Source organism: Capra hircus, chromosome 13 (genome assembly GCF_001704415.2).
Source record: "Capra hircus breed San Clemente chromosome 13, ASM170441v1, whole genome shotgun sequence".
NCBI lineage: Eukaryota > Metazoa > Chordata > Mammalia > Artiodactyla > Bovidae > Capra > Capra hircus.
In genome coordinates, this window is record NC_030820.1 from 52921500 (window position 1) to 52937648 (window position 16149).

The following is a 16149-nucleotide window of genomic DNA, read 5'->3' on the forward strand; positions in this document are numbered from 1 at the left end:
TCGCCATTTTGGCGCCAAAACGGGCGGAGGCGGGGTCGGCACTGCGCGCGCCTGGGAACAATAGGAGCAGAAGCCGTAGGGAACAGTGAGGTGGCCCTTTGGTTGAGAGCCGGTGGTCCAAAGGGCCCGGTGCCGGGACCATGTTCTGCGAGAAGGCCATGGAGCTGGTCCGGGAGCTGCACCGCGCGGCCGAGGGAAGGCTGCCTGCTTTCAACGTGAGGGCGGGGTCCTCCCCAGGGCGCTTCTCTGGGGCTGCACAACCCGGAGCGGGATGGCGGGTGTTCCTGTGGTTCCCCTCGGTGGTTGGGGGAAGGTCGTGGGCAGGTCGGTTTCGGTGGCTTCCCGCGAGCGCAGGCGTTGCCGCCACTCTGCTCGCGCCCCCCGCGCCGCCCTGATCTCCCGCCGCCGCCGCCGGCGTCCTCGTAGCTGCGGGGCGCGCGGGCTGGGCGGTGGGCGTCTCGGCCCGGTGAGGCGCAGAGAGATCGGGAAACGGGGTGCTAGAGCTCAGGTGTGAGTTACACCGAGGCGTGGCCCGGGCGTTAGGGCCGCGCCCTGAGGGCTGCGGTAGGTGTGGCCCCACCGGGGAGCCGGCCGTGCAAACACCCTCCCCTCCCCGCCGGGGAAGGGCGGGCAGCAAGGGGGCTCCGGGACCGGGAGGTTTGCTCGTCACTACAAGGCATTTCAGAGGAGCGACGGGATTACTGTGTGTTTTGATAGCTGTCGCAGCTCTTTGGGGAATGGATCGGATAGAAGAAAGACTGGTTCTGAGTGGGTTATAAATAGACCACAGAAGAGATGGATGTGGTCCACAGCCCGGTCGGGGGGCCCTGAACACCGTGTCCTAAGACGACAGGACTGGTAGGTACGAGGACAGGGGTGGAGGTGAGAGGAGTAGCCGGGGAGTGGAGAGACCGGTGTCTCTGGAGGCTTCACTCAGGTAGCAGAGTAAACATCTGGCGGTCAGCAGGAAGAGCGTCCGGGTAAAGTGAGTTTTGAACAATCAAGAGCAGTTAGTCTGACCTTGGGTTATTTAACAGATGGGGAAAGTGAGCTGCTGAAATTAAGGATCAAGTTAAAGGGCTTATCTGAACTTGGAGAGTGTTGGAAGCGGAGCCTCAACTTGAACAGTTTTCTTGAACAGATTCCAGCCTGTTATTCTTGCAACTTCAGGCACTTAAAACCTTATCTAAAAAGTTAGGAGACCACAGCGGGAGGTTCACTGGAGACACAGAACGCAGAGGGGTTGTTGTTGCTGTTGTTCAGTCCGTATCATGCCCCAGTATTTGTGACCCCATGGACTGCAGCAGGCCAGGCTTCCCTGTCCTTCACTGTCTCCCTGACTTTGCTCAAATTCATGTCCATTGGGTCAGTTATGTCATCTAACCATTTCACCTTCTGTAGCCCCCTTCTCTTTCGTCCTACCCTCAATCTTTCCCAGCATCAGGGTCTTTTCCAATGAATCAGCTCTTTACATAAGGTGGCCAAAGTATTGGAGCTTCAGCATCAGCATTATTCCTTCCAAAGAATATTCAGGGTTGATTTCCTTTAGGATTGACTGGTTTGATTTCCTTGCTATCCAAGGGACTCTCAAGAGTCTTCTCTAACACCAAAATTCAAAAGCATCAGTTCTGTGTTCTGCCTCCTTTATGGTCCAACTCTCATATCCGTACATGACTACTGGAAAAACCGTAGCTTTGACTATAGGGCCCTTTGTCTGCAAAGTGGTACCTCTGCTTTTTAAAACGCTCTCTAGGCTTGTCATAGCTTTTCTTCCAAGGAGCAAGGGTCTTTTAATTTTATGGCTGCAGTCACCATCTGCAGTGATTTAGGAGCCCAAGAAAATAAATTCTGCCCCTGATTCCATTTTTTCCCAATCTATTTGCCATGAAGTGATGAGACCGGATACCGTGATCTTAGGTTTTTGAATGCTGAGTTTTAAGCCAGATGTTTGAGAGGGGTGGAGGCTTTCCAGTATGGCCCCACTAGAGTGGGAAGACATAGGAAGGAACCAGCCCAAAGGCACAGAGACTTCCCCCAGGTGCTGGCTTTTCAGACTGATAGTCCAGCTGTCTTTTTCGCTCAGATTTTAAGTGTTGGTTTCTTAGAAGTGTAAAATCCTGGCTTTTCTGGGTCTTAGAGGGCATAGGTGCACCTTTTCTTGCAGTTGTGCCTGCCTTTGAGGGCTGGCCACTGGAACAGCTTAGCTGGGTTAAACTAAGAATTGATCTTGATCTGATTGACCCCTAACCCCCTTGACCCACACATGCTTTTGAGAATCATTCCTCCCCAGCAGATGGTAGCTGGTTTAGAGCAGGGACTCTGCCTTGTTTATTCCAGAATCCCTCATGGTTAGGTGCTGTGTTTGGCAAACTGAAATGATGCACTTTGGATGTACAGAACTGATAATTGTATCTTGAGTTCCCAGGGGCTTACAGCTGGAGATGGGAGCACAAAATGATGCAATTCCCAGTGTAAATTTTAAAAATCTAAGTCTTAAAAAAAGAAATAAAAATGTAAATCTGACAACTTGGTTGTATCTTTACAAGTTTATTTCATGCTTGTCTTTTGTATACTTGCCGATCTCCTAATTGTGCAAGAGTTTCAACTGTTCCTTAAAATAATATTTGTGATAAAAGGAATATTTAACTGAATTCTAGTAAATCAGACTTTTCCATGATATCTTTTTAACCAGTTGATGAAAAAGAAAGTAGAAGTCATGCTTTCATTTTTCATTAGAAATGATTTCTTACATTCAGGCAGGGTTAAGTAGTGTAATTTTGTAATTATACCAGTAGTGCTAAAACATTTTTGCTAATGCATATATTTTGGCTCTAAAAGTAGATGGGTTGCTTATCGTTGTTTTGTTTGGAGGTTTTGTGTGTGTTTTTGGTTGTCATTGTTATAGCATTATTGGGTTTTTTCTGTGTGTGTGTAAAAATTTTTATTGAAATATAGTTTATTTACAGTGTTTCAGGTGTAGGGGTTGCTTTTTGACAGACATTGTATAACATTTATGAATTTTATAATTCTAATGTTTTTATCCTTCCAAGGGAAGTTTTTTAGAAATTTGCCTAAGTAGATAGCAGAAAAACTTCTTTGACCTTTCTGTTTTCTATCCTAGCAATGTGTAGGGTTTTTTGGTAACAACCTTTTAAGATTCTTTTCCAATAAATAGTAAGTTATTTACATGCTTTTGTCATGTGTTATTACTTCTGTAGACTATTGGTTTTTTGTCATTAGTTTTACTGAGGTATAATTTATATACAATACAGTACACATTTTAATAGACTTTTGAGTTTTGACAAATGTATACAATCCTTGTAATCAGCAACCCATCCAGGATTTCTGCTATCCCAAGGATTGCTTTTTCTCTTTTGTGGCACTGGCTACCTCCCATCTGCAGCCCTAGGCAGCCAAGGATTTTCTTTCCCCTACAGATTATATTTGTCTTTTTTATTGTATTTCTGGAGTCAGCATTCCAGGAATTGCAAACTTTTCTGTATGGGGCCAGTTAGAAGCATACAGTATGTACTCCTTTCTGTCTGACTTCTCAGCCCAGTCTGTTGATTGTGTATTTTGTTGGCAATTCATTCTTTTTTTTTTAATTGTGGTAAACGATACATAACTTAAACTGCCATTTCTAACCATTTTTCTGTGTACATTTCAGTGGCATTAATTATATTCCCATTGTTTCCAAAGCTATCACCCCTATTTCCAAAGCTTTTTCATAACCCCAGATAAAGTCTATAGCCTTTAAGCAGTAACTCCCCACTTCTCTTCCCCCTCAGCCTGGTAACCTCTAATCTACTTTGTTTCTATGAGTTTACCTATTCTCGACATTTCAGATAAGTGGAATCACACAGTATTTGTCCTTTTCTGTCTGGCTTATTTCACTAAGCAATGCTTTCAAAGTTAATGTTGTTGTATGTATCAGCACTTCTTTTTTGACTGAGTAATATTCCATTGAATGGACATACCGTTTTGGCTTATCTGTTCATCAATTGGACATTTGGATTGTTTCTGTTTTTTGCCTGTTATGAATAATGCTGCTCTGCATATTTGTGCATAAGTTTTTGTATGAACTTAGGTTTGCAGTTTTCTTGAGTGTATACCTAGAAGAATTGCTGGATAATGTAATTCTAAATTTAACTTTTTGTGGACCCACACAGCTATTTTCTATAGGGCTGTACCATTTTGCATTCCAACCTGCATTGTAGAAGGGTTTCAGTTTCTCCCCATTCTCTCCAACACTTGTTATTATAGCCATCTTACTAGGTGTGGAAGGACTATTGGTTTTTCATAAGGTACATAAGCATAGCGTATTGCTACAAACTTGGTGGGGGAATTAATGAGTGTAATTTTATATGTTCCAGGAAGATGGACTGAGGCAAGTTCTGGAGGAGATGAAAGCTTTATACGAGCAAAACCAATCTGATGTGTAAGTTGGTAAGCTTGATATTTTAAAACAATTTAAGAAATACAATGTTGAAGTCAGATCATCTTAATATTCATTTTTAGATATGATTTGGTTTTTTTAATTCTCTGTGACCCTGATCATAGCCTAGCTATACAGAAGTGGGATTTGTGTTAATGATTGTTATGTCTCTAGGGACCAAATAGAGCTTGGCACATGGTAGGTGTTCGACAAATAGTTACCCTTTGACTGGTGTGACTTGCAAGGATTTAGGGTGGATCCAAAAGAGATGAGACAGGAGCAAGTAACAGACCTAACGAGTGAAGTGTGTTGTTTCCATCAGGTGAGGCCTTACTGGTTTAAAGGGAGAACAGGCAGTTTGCAAATTTAGCAGGAGCAGCAGTGATTTCCGAAAGCTTGAGTGAAGTTAGCTGGGAACTCGTGCTGCAGAACGCTACAGCTTGGTAGATAGAGGGTTCTGGAGTTGCAGACTATTTAGAGCCAACCATGGTAGTTGGCACAGTGGAGAATCTGGGCTGAACAACAGACTTCAGAGGATCCTGTGACTGGGTGAAGAATAAGATGCAAGAGTACTGACTGCTGGAGGAAAGATGAGTTATTGAGAGAAGTCTGTCTGCAACATGAGATTTCATCCTTGGCCTTGTTAGGTAGTGTTTTCATCAGTTAGTTAGACATAGAAATCAGTAGCATGTTAAGGTTTGTGGATTACACAGAAGAGTAGAAACACTTTGCAGTGACTGCAGTTAATGATAGATACTGATGAAGGAGGAACTGATGTGCAAGAGGTCTGCGGTAAATGTAAGGGAAATGGAAAGTCCTGAACTCGGGTGTCCAAGTCATTCATTTGTTCATGCAACAGATAGGCACTAGACACTTATGAGCTGATAAAGGGCTCTGGTGTTTCAATTGTAAACAGCAGAAATCAAGAGGTTTGCCCCTGTGACCCTCAGTGTCATGCAGAAGACAGATGTTAAATGCAGGTAAACCAGGTCGGACTACCTGCTGTGAAGGAAAACACAGCACTCGGAGAGAGTAATGCACTGAAAATATTAGTAGATTGAGAAATCCTGGAAATTGTCTCCAAGGAAGAGACACTTCAGCTGGAGCCTGAATAAGTAGGTTTTAGTGAGGAAGTAATTGTGGACACAGAGCATTTCCAGTTGGAGGAAACAGCATGTGCAAAGGCCCTGAGTCATGAAAGAGGGTGGGATGCTCAGGGACCTGATCATTACCAAAGGCCAATGTGGCTGAAACTTAGTGAGCAGGCAAAGGATGACACCAGGTGAGATTTAGTATGTGGGGGAGGTGGTGGCATGTTTGTGTTCTAACAATCACCCTAGCCGCCATGTGGACAGTGGATGGTGGGACTGAGAGGGAATATGGTGGTCATGCAGGTGATAGGAAGGGTGAGCCAGACTAGGGAAAAACAGAACAGTTTACAGACCTATTTAGGAGGTAACTGGACAGGCCTTAGTCCAGTAAGGGAATGATTTTCCTATTTATACTATTGGGAAATTCATGATCCCCCAAAATTCTGTGCCCTATCCCCCTAGTTTGGTTCTGGGCAGGACAGTCACTATTACCAGTTTCTGGTTAAAATTCTTTGTCAGAAGAAATCTATTCCTATTTAATTGCTCACATGGAAATGTGAATTTTTTAAGGAAGTTCTTGTGTATTTAATCAAGTACTTTGACGTTAAGTTGGGTGTGTTTTATTTGTGCTATTTCATTATAATCAAGAGCACACTGTAAACAACGTGGAGAATAGAGTGGCAGAAGTGTCTGGAGCAGATCTGAGAGACATGGTACATGTATGTACATGGTACAGATCTAGAAGACATGGGAAATACATTTTGCCTCTATTTTCAGGACCTAGAGCAGGCACATACATTTTGCATTTATCTGTTGCCTTTTAAAACTCCAAAGTAGATACTTATTAATTCTGTACATATGGTTTGGTTTTGTTTTCCTTTTTTTTTTTCTGTTGTGGTTAAGATACACACCAGTGACAGCTCAGTGGTCAAGAATCTGCCTGCCTGCCGGTACAGGAAATGTGCATTCAGTCCCTGGGTCGAGAAGGTCCCCTGGAAAAGGAAATGGCAATCCTCCCCAGTTTTCTTGCCTGGAAAATTCCATGGACAGAGGAGCTTGGCAGGCTACAGTCCATGGGGTCCGAAAAACCGGACGCTAGAGTGACTGAGCACACATACTATCGAGTGTATTCAGAACATCCATAATGTCATATCTCCATCACCACCACCACCTCCAGAACTCTTCATTTTACGAAACTGAAACACTACCCAGTAAACAACTGTCCATGTGATTGGAAAGGGTGATACTTGTCTGATATCTAAGGATACATGTATTTTATAGGGTAAAACCAAAATTTCCTCCCTCTCTGTAAAGGACCCTAAAGTGCAAACATCAAAAACTATTTCTTGGATGAGTGGAGGAGCACTTGACTTTAGAGTCCTTATCTCACTTTATGAGAATGAGGATTTGGAAGGATTTGATACCATAGGAAGAGGACTCCATAGGATGAGAACATGATGTGAGGCCATAATCTTATGCCGCATGATATTTGATCTCTTGTCCCAACATGAAAAAGGGATTCTAAAAAGTGAGGCAAAAAGTTGTCTTTTGGAAACAATGGAAATTAATCCGTGTGCAAAACACAGTGTGCCACATGGCTAAACAAAACAATGGGAGTATGATCCTAGGCAAATTAGGTATTTTTAATTTTTTTTTTTTTTTTAAGAATTTAAATTTGTCCACACAGCTTGCAGGATCTTAGTTCCCTGACCAGGGATTGAACCTGTGCCCTCGGCAGTGAAAGGGCAGTGTCTTAACCACTGGACCACCAGGGAATTCCCTGGATCTTTTTTATTTTATTCTGTTAGCAAAAGCTCCGATGTGGAGGCAGGTACTATTTAGGTAGGTTAACTACTGACATAAATGGCTAAAAACAAGTATGGAGTTAGTCGTTAGCTGACTTTGAAAATTTAACCTGTACTCAATAGACATTCTTCTTAAATGTTTTACCAGGAATGAAGCAAAGTCAAGTGGACGAGGTGATTTGATACCAACCATCAAGTTTCGACACTGTTCTTTGCTAAGAAATCAGCGCTGCGTTGTAGCCTACCTGTGAGCATCTCTGTGTTTGCAGGGGTGGCAGGGAGCAGTGGAGGGTTCCCATCCAAGTGGGTATCAGAAATTCTTAGAGTGGTCTCTCTTTTATGAGCATTCTGAATTTTCTCTTTCCACTTAAACATTTTTTATTGTGGAAAATTATAGTATTCTTAAAACTAGGGAATAATACTACAACCCCCCGTGGAGCCATCATATAGGTTACAGTTCTTAACATTTTGCCATAATTGCTTCATCTTCTTTTATGTGTCTATGCTAAACATTAGACATTTTACCACTGAATAGTTTCGTATGCATCTTTAAGAAATAATGGCCTTTGGGGCCTTTTCTCACATGACCTCTATATAATTCTCACACCCAGAGCAGTGAACATACCTTCACAGCATCCATCCAGTCTATTCTTATTTTCCATGTTGTCCCAAAGGTGTCCTCTTACAGTGGTTTGTTTGCCTCTGGAATCAAATCAAAGTCCACGTGTTACCTTCTGGTGGTTGAGTCTTAAGCCTCTCCTGATCAAGACAGCTTCTGATCCAATACCATATTAATGTTCTAGGTATGACCGGCTGCTTCGGATTAGAGCACTCAGGTGGGAATATGGCAGTGTCTTGCCAAGTGCTTTACGATTTCACATGTCTGCTGAAGAAGTAAGTTAGCGCTCTTGTTCAAATTTGTAAATACAGAAACTGGCTGAGCTTCTGGCATTGTTTGTGGTGGTGGTGGTTTAGTCGCTAAGTCATGTCCCACTCTTGTGATCCCATGGACTATAGCCTGCCAGCCTCCTCTGTCCATGAGGATTCTCTAGGCAAGAATCCTGGAGTAAGTTGCCAGTTCCTTCTCCAGGGAATCTTCCCAACCCAGGGATCGAACCCGGGTCTCCTGCACTGCAGGCAGATTCTTTACCAACTGAGCTATGAGGGAAGCCCCCTGGCATTGTTTTATAATAGTATTTATGGTATTTGTCTTTTTAACATTTGCTTTTCAGTAGTTTTTGGTCTGTTTGAGAATGGTAGGAGTAATTCTAAATGCTATATGGAAAACTACTATTACTTAACAAAATAAAGGGTCCCGTTATATTAGCTGCTAGTGATCCATCAGTAGGATTCAAAACTGGCATTATTATTTGGAGGTTTTTCATAAAATATGTGTGTGTACATACTTTGCTTGGGGCTTCCCAGGTGGCGCTTATGGTAAAGAACTTGCCTGTCAGTGCAGGACACATAAGTGATGTGAGTTCTAGCCTTGGGTTGGGAAGATCCCCTGGAGGAGGGCTTGGCAACCCACTCCAGTATTCTTGCCTGGATAATCCCCCTGGATGGAGGACCTTGGCAGGCTACAGTCCATAGGGTCACAGAGAAATGGACACAACTGAAGAGACTCAGCACACACACACGTACTTTGCTTATCTTTGTGAATGTGTGATGAATTCTTGATTTATCCAGTCACTGAGGCACAATATTTAAGGACACAGGATTGAAGGCAAGCAAACTCGTGTAGAAACCTTGGCTCTATTTCTGTGAGATCCTAGGCAGGTGACTCCATCCCTCCCTGTGCCTAGATTCCCTCATTTACAAAGTGAAGGTCATAGCATCTGCTGCAGTGACTTCGGACGCTAACTGCCTAGTTAGACCAAACTTCAGAGGTTAAGACTGCCCTCACTTCAGACATCAGCCATGGTTTGGGGGTTCCCAGGGACACTCTCCCTTCTGACCAACTGGCTACAAATTCAGAGGTTCCCACTCTTCCCTCAGGTTTGAGGCTTTTAGCCTCTTGATATCATTGCAGAGAGGAGAGGGGAGCTAGAAGGAGGGCTGTGTCACCTGTGATTCATTGCATCATGGTTTGATCAATCAATGCAGTCTATGTCATGACACTCCAGAGTTGTGTAAGCTTCCCCGGTTGACACAACATCATGTGCATTGTTCCACATCAGTGTACCTGGGGGGTGGTGTGTCCTGATCCCTCAGGGAGAGGAAACCAAATCTTCACCTTTGGGACCCTCCCACACCTCACCCTGGGTGTCTCTTTCTTTGGCTGGTTCTGTTTGTATTCCTTTCACTACAGTACAACAGTGAATGTCAGGACAGTGCTTTCCTGGGTCCTGAGAGTCGTTCTGGCCAAGTATTAAACTTGAGGGAGGGGTGTACGTGTGTATCCATGCCTGCACACACTTTACTAGTGAAGGTTATGAAGATGTTTTTCTGTACAGTCTTTGGAGTTATCTTGTTTTATCTTTCACAAAGATCTACAGTACTGGAATAGATTTTTGTGAATCTATTGTACCGATTTCATGCTGCTTAAATGATTGTAATTTTGTAATACTTCTTAAGCAAGTTTTCCCATTTTGTTCTTCTTTTTTCAAGTGTCTTGACTATTTTTTGCTTTTTGCATTTTCATGCAAATTTCAGAATCCTGTGTCAAGTTTGATTTTTTTTAAACAATCGCAGTTTTGATTGAGAATGACTTGGATCTATAGATCAGTTAACATTATTATAACACTGAATTGTCCAGTCCTTGAAAGTGGTATATCATTCTGCACTTTTAGGTACCAATATGCAGAATGACCAATACCTACTGTTCTAGGTACCAGTGCCTGGTTCATAATAGGCAATCAATAATACTTGTAGTTTGAATGAATGGTCATAGTAAAGATGCATGTGGGCATGTGTGCTGTTTTTGAAAGGGTTAGTGTATAGTTTCTGCAAATTTATTTTCTTACAGCTTTGTCAAATGGCCATCTTTATGTTTCCAGATGGACTGGTTCAATCGTTATAAAAAGTCCCTTGCTACCTACATGAGGTCATTGGGAGGAGACGAAGGTTTGGACATCACACAGGATATGAAACCTCCAAAAAGCCTATATATAGAAGTAAGTACACCTTTTTTAAAAAATGAGTGTTTCTTTGATGCATAGAATGAGCTGACTTTTGTCCAAGGGAGGGGGTATATGAATATATACTACGGTATATAGGCATACCTTGGAGACACCATAGGTTTGGTTTCTAACTCACAATAAAGCGAATATTCACTAAAACATGTCACAAAAATCTTTTGGTTTCCCAGTGCATGTAAAAGTTACGCTTACACTAGTCTATTGAGTATGTGTTAGCATTATATACATATTTTATTGCTAAAAAATCCTGCTATCTGACAATGCACGGTTGACACAAATCTTCAGTTTGTTAAAAAAAAAAAACAAATCAATATTAGAGAAGCACAATAAAGCAAAAAACAAATGAGAAGAAACATAAACCCAAGCCAAAACTTTTACCTGTAGGTGATGGTGGGAATAGGGTTGAACAGCTAAAAATTTTTGGCTATACCTGTTTTAAAAGTTTTAACTTTAGAACCATGTAAGTATTTTACATATTATTAAAACAAAATGAAATCAAAGTGAAAAACCAACCCAAAACTCTCTTTGGCAGCTCCTTCAGTTTCCTTGCTGTCATTGCTGACCTATACATATATTCAGAGATTTGCCATTTTTCTTCCTCCCCATCAGTGGATATTGGAACCAGTGGACACTGGAACCACTAGTATGCCTCAGTAAGGAATGCTAAACCTAACTACACAGAGAAGCAGCACACAGAGCCTAATAGTTCCCTGTGGGTGCATGTACAGTCCCCAGCTACTTGACGGTTACTTCATAATAAAAGATAATTTAGATGTTATAAAACATCAGTTTTTCTTTTCAGGTGCGGTGTCTAAAAGACTACGGAGAATTTGAAGTTGAGGATGGTACTTCAGTGCTATTAAAAAAAAATAGCCAGGTATTTACTGTCTTAGGATACTTTAAATTTTTAAAGAGTGTTGAATGATGGAAATGTTGGAGTCAGTACCTAGATAAATATCACCTTGCCGTGATCATTTGTGTCATAGGCATTAAGTTTATCTTAAGATATCCTTTTATCCTTTTTCTAAAGACTTGAAGCAAACATTGCATATAGTAAGAAAGGGTTAATACCATTGGCCCTTAAACATCATGTAGGGATTATGGGTACAGTCAGACTGCCTGCTCCCCACAGGCTCTAGGTGCCCGGGCTTCTGTTGTAGTGGCACGCGGGTTTGGTAGTTGTGGCATGTGGGTTCTGTGGCATGTGGACTCTAGGGTTTGTGGGCAGAAGCCTTCCTCTTGATGAGACTTTGCCTCTCAGTATCACTCTAAAACTGGGGTTAACTTAAAAGCCTCAGCTACTGTAGTGGACATTAAGAGGTTTCTAACATGTCTGAGCACATCAGAAATAAGTTTTCTATAAAATCTGTGTTATAGATCACCCACATAATGTGAAATATTAAGAGGGAAACATTTTCCTACCATACAGTCCTTTATTCTGTATGGGGCATGTTTCCCATTGCCCAGAAATGAGAACAAATGTCTTTAGTAGACATTGGAATTATTTAGTGAACAACTCCATTGGTTTTTTTTTTGGTGGTTTTTTTTCTTTTTTTCTTAACATTTAATGGTTGTAAGACTTTAAAAATTTGTTAAGTTAGACATCAGTCCTTGGCCCATGGGTCCTCATGACTGGTTGGCAGGAGTTCCTTTGGTCATGGGTCCCACGTGAGGCCTTGAGTTTGTGAACTGTCAGGCACACGGTGCTGCTGAAGTGGCATCCACTTCCTTGAGTATTTGCCATACTCTCTCCTTCAGTTCACCTCTAGAGTTCTCTACGCTGCACTTTCTAATGCACTATTTTTCAGTTTTACTCAAGTATCTATGTCTGTCTAGTCTTTGAGATTTCTTTGGTCACCTGTGAGTTTGAAAAGTCTTCCTGCCTCACTCCCTGCACCTCCCCGCTCCAGAATTTAGTAAATGTTCCCTTCTGTATTAAGCACTGCTGTTTGGGATGGAATGAGACCAGGAGATGCCGTTCCACCTCAGAATGAGAGCAGTGTGCTCTCTGGAGACATGCAGGATGAGCTTTAGCTGGGCACCATCTTCCTCACACACAGCGTGTGGCCAGCATCCATGGGTTACAAAGACTTCATCCGTGAAGACTATGGGAGAAGAGTTGCACTGTTAGTAGAGGAATGACTGTTCAGACACAGATCCTCAAGAGGTTTGATGAAGAAACACTCCTTCCATTCGCCTTCTTAGTGAACTGTTGCCACATCCCTTGTGGTCTGTGGCCCAGATCACCTACCTGGCTTTCCTGTGCATAAATCTAAAAATGCAGACACTAAGGAAAATACCTACTGGAATTCAGAAGTCTTTAGTTTAAATTTAACTAAGTATGAATTTGTTTATAAAATTCAGATTTTAGTACAGCTCTAAGTAACATCAATTTCAGTTGATGAGAAAATAGCAAGTACTTAAGCTTGGCTTTTAACTACTTCGCTGGTGCAGTTTGAAGTATTCAGCATGCATTGCTGCTTTTTAATGACACAACGTGTCCTTTAAAATAATGCTCTTCATTCCTCTCTCTTCCTCCCCCTACCCCTCAGCACTTTTTACCTCGGTGGAAGTGTGAGCAGCTGATTAGACAAGGCATTCTGGAGCACGTGCTGTCATGACCCTTGGCCGGATGGCTGCTAAGACTACCTCCTGGTGTGAGACTGCTCCCAACCAAAGTCACTTCTCCACCTCCCCAGGGCCCACTGCTTTTTGGTTCTAAAATTGAGACATTCTTTAACCGGGAATGCTTGGCGGAGGAATATGGTTTCTTTTTTTTTCTTTTCTTTTTTCTTTTCATTTGGGTGTTAGTTTCTTTTCTATTTCATTTCTGAATATAATTCCATTACCTTCCATGGTAAACATGTTTGTGAATCTATGTTGTATGTTTGTACTTTGAAGTATCAGTTCTCAAAAGAGAATTTGCACTCTGGCCGTACAGAGCCTCCACAGACATCCACCCTGCTGTCCACAGCTCTAGAATGAAGTCTAAGATCAGGGTTCTAGCAGATGCTGTGCCTAAAGAGAATGCTTCCTGGCTAGATGGTATACAGCCATCTTCTCATTCTGTCCTCACAATATGCAAGAGGTTTGATTTTTGTATTGTATACGATTCTCCCCTTTGTATAGTAAGTTGTATCTGTAATCATAACATTCCTACAATTCCCAAAATACTATCGTAAGTTTTAGTTTCATGAAAGTAAACATTTGTTACATGTTCATCTCTTTTAGACATTGAGGAAGAGTTTCACCTGGATGTATAGGGAGGTCTTATGTCCCTGTGCCTCTTGTATTGTTGCTGGAAGTGTGCATTGTGCAAGCCAGGGAGCTGAATTTCTGAAGTTTGTGTTTCCAAATCATATGAGCAAGTGGAGCTGGTGGTCTCTAAAGAACACAATGGATTTTGCCCATTTCCAGCAGTGGTGGCTGGTCTGGCTCGTACCTGTCTGCAGGCTTGTGTCGCAGGATGTCCATTTTGGAAAGGGAAATTGAGATTGGGGCTAGGAAAGGAATTTTGTGCAATTTCCCCCCAAGAGTCACATTGACCAAAAAGTCACATGAAGAGCTGATCAGCTAAATGGAGGGCAATTTCTACTGCCCAATAAAATGATAGGCATCAGAGAAGCACCAGGTGGTCCTACCTGCTGGTCAATGGCCTTTCTCCACCAGTCCCCTCCTTGACCAGCCCAGTAATCTCAGAGACATTCAAGTTTATAATACAGATAAACCCAGTACCTGGCACTCTCTGTGCAGTGTATTTCTTAAACGGGAATATTTCTGGCTAAAATTATACTCAAGTAGTCAAGCTATGGAAAGCTTCTACCTAGGGTGTGGATCTGCATATTTTCACAACACACGTATTAATACTTAGCAGGCGGCCCTTGGCAGATTCTTTTCCAAGCTGTGCGGCTCACAGGATCTGTTTCCTGACCAGAGATTGAACCTGTGCCCTGGGCATTGAAAGCACAGACCCCTAAAATAATTCCTTCCATAGATTCATAGCCAGATCAGATTTTCATCTGAATCTCTGCCAATAAACAATATGGAAAATTTCCCTAGTGAATGGGATGGATGATGTTTTAACTGTAGGTCAGGGGTCACTTCCCTTGTATTCTGCTCTTCCAGGCATGTGGAGCCATGTGCAGGGGAGCCCAGAGTCCATGTGAGTCAGCTGTGAGGAGGAACCTGCGGTAAAGCCCATTGCCCTGTTGCCAGCCCAGCATCATTCCTGTATATAAACCATATGATGTACTTTTCTGATTCATTCCCAAAATAAAAAGTATGTTCTTACTTGAAGTAAATATATACTGGTTGAAAAATTAAAATTTTGTAGGTTTTATTGATTTATGTTGATTGGTCCTATAGAGTTGTAGCTAGGATTTTAAAATACATGTTCTTTTATTTAAAGATAATAAGTGCACAATTAAAAAGATAAAAGAAAACATACAATGTAGAAAATGAAAGTAAGTTCCTATTTTACCTACTAAATGCCACCATCCAGTGTGCCCACTGTTAACTGATTACGGATATAAAGTACAATCCCATTTCAGGTGTTTTTCCAATGAAATACTTCCCAGTTTTTGTTCCTAATGTGAATGGAATCTTTTCTGTTATATTTTCTGAGTGGTTTTGGATGATAAATATTAAAAAGCAGTAAATTATGATGACTTGGCCACTTTCCTATATAAAGTCATTTCTTTTTCATTGATTTTGTCATCTGGAACTTTCAGAAAAATGTTGACTACTGCTGCTAATAGCTGGCAGCTTATCCTTTTCCTAACATGACCTGAATGACATAGTCTTCTTCATCTCTCTACCCCATACTTCTCCAAGAAAAAGACTTGTGGCCTCCCTCAGTGCAACCTGAAACTTCAAAATAAATTTAAAACCGTAGTGAAACAGTGGTAATTAACAAACATGATTTTTTCCAAGTGCATTTTTTTGAGTGCATTTTCTTGAGTGATGATCATATATGGTTTCTCTTAACTCCCTAAAGTTGCGATTACATATATATAACTGTTGCACTATCTTAGAGTTATTTCTAGTTATTTCTAGTTATTCAAGGTGGAAGTTGAGGTCACTGGTTGGAATGGTTGTAGAAATAGTGTTACCTGATTTGCTCCAAATTTCTGCTTTTTCTTATTTGTCTTGGCTGTACTGAATCCTTTGCTTTTCATATGAAATTTAGGATCAGCTTGTCAATTTCTATCGAAAACAGACCTGCTAGTATTATAGATTGAAACTACATTGAATCTGTGTATCAATTTGGGGAGAATTCACATCCTAACAATATTGAACTTTTCAGCCCACAAACAGCCCAGTTATTTTTGTCTTCTTCCTGTTCTTTCAGTAATACTTTGTAGATACAAGCCTATCATATCGCTTGCCAGCATTTCATAGTTTTGATGCTGTTGTAAATGGCATTGTAAATTTCAAATTCTAATAGTTTCTAAATAAAAATACAATTGATATCTAACTTGTGTCCTGTATCCTTGCTAAACTCACTTATTAGTTCTAATAGCTCTTTTGTAAATTATACCAAGTCTTCTACACCATGGTCACGTTTTCTGGAATTAAAAGTTTTACTCTTCCCTTTCTAATCTGGATGCCTTTTATTTCTTGCCCAATTGCCCTGCCTAGAACCTTCTGGAGAGTATTGAATCAAAGTGGTCTGAACA

At 41.6% G+C, this 16149-nt stretch overlaps 1 protein-coding gene across 2 annotated transcripts; it reads left to right on the top strand.

The window, feature by feature from the left end:
* GINS1 (GINS complex subunit 1) lies at window positions 17-15709 on the top strand. 2 transcript variants are annotated; one of them, XM_018057461.1, is made up of 8 exons: window positions 17-215; window positions 4374-4438; window positions 7480-7578; window positions 8135-8225; window positions 10331-10447; window positions 11274-11348; window positions 13024-13126; window positions 14597-15709. In XM_018057461.1, the coding sequence occupies exons 1-7, from the start codon at window positions 141-143 to the stop codon at window positions 13090-13092; spliced, it is 591 nt and encodes a 196-aa protein (XP_017912950.1). In that variant the 5' UTR covers window positions 17-140; the 3' UTR covers window positions 13093-13126; window positions 14597-15709. The 2 variants fall into 2 exon arrangements, with proteins under 2 accessions (XP_017912950.1, XP_017912949.1); XM_018057460.1 differs by having other exon boundaries at window positions 13024-15709.

Bases quoted from the DNA above. Each gene is read 5' to 3' on its own strand.
- GINS1 (XM_018057460.1), top strand. From the start codon at position 141: ATGTTCTGCGAGAAGGCCATGGAGCTGGTCCGGGAGCTGCACCGCGCG. The intron at 4,439-7,479 runs GTAAGTTGGTAA...ATGTTTTACCAG, and splicing joins GAGCAAAACCAATCTGATGT to GAATGAAGCAAAGTCAAGTG. The intron at 7,579-8,134 runs GTGAGCATCTCT...TTAATGTTCTAG, and splicing joins CGCTGCGTTGTAGCCTACCT to GTATGACCGGCTGCTTCGGA.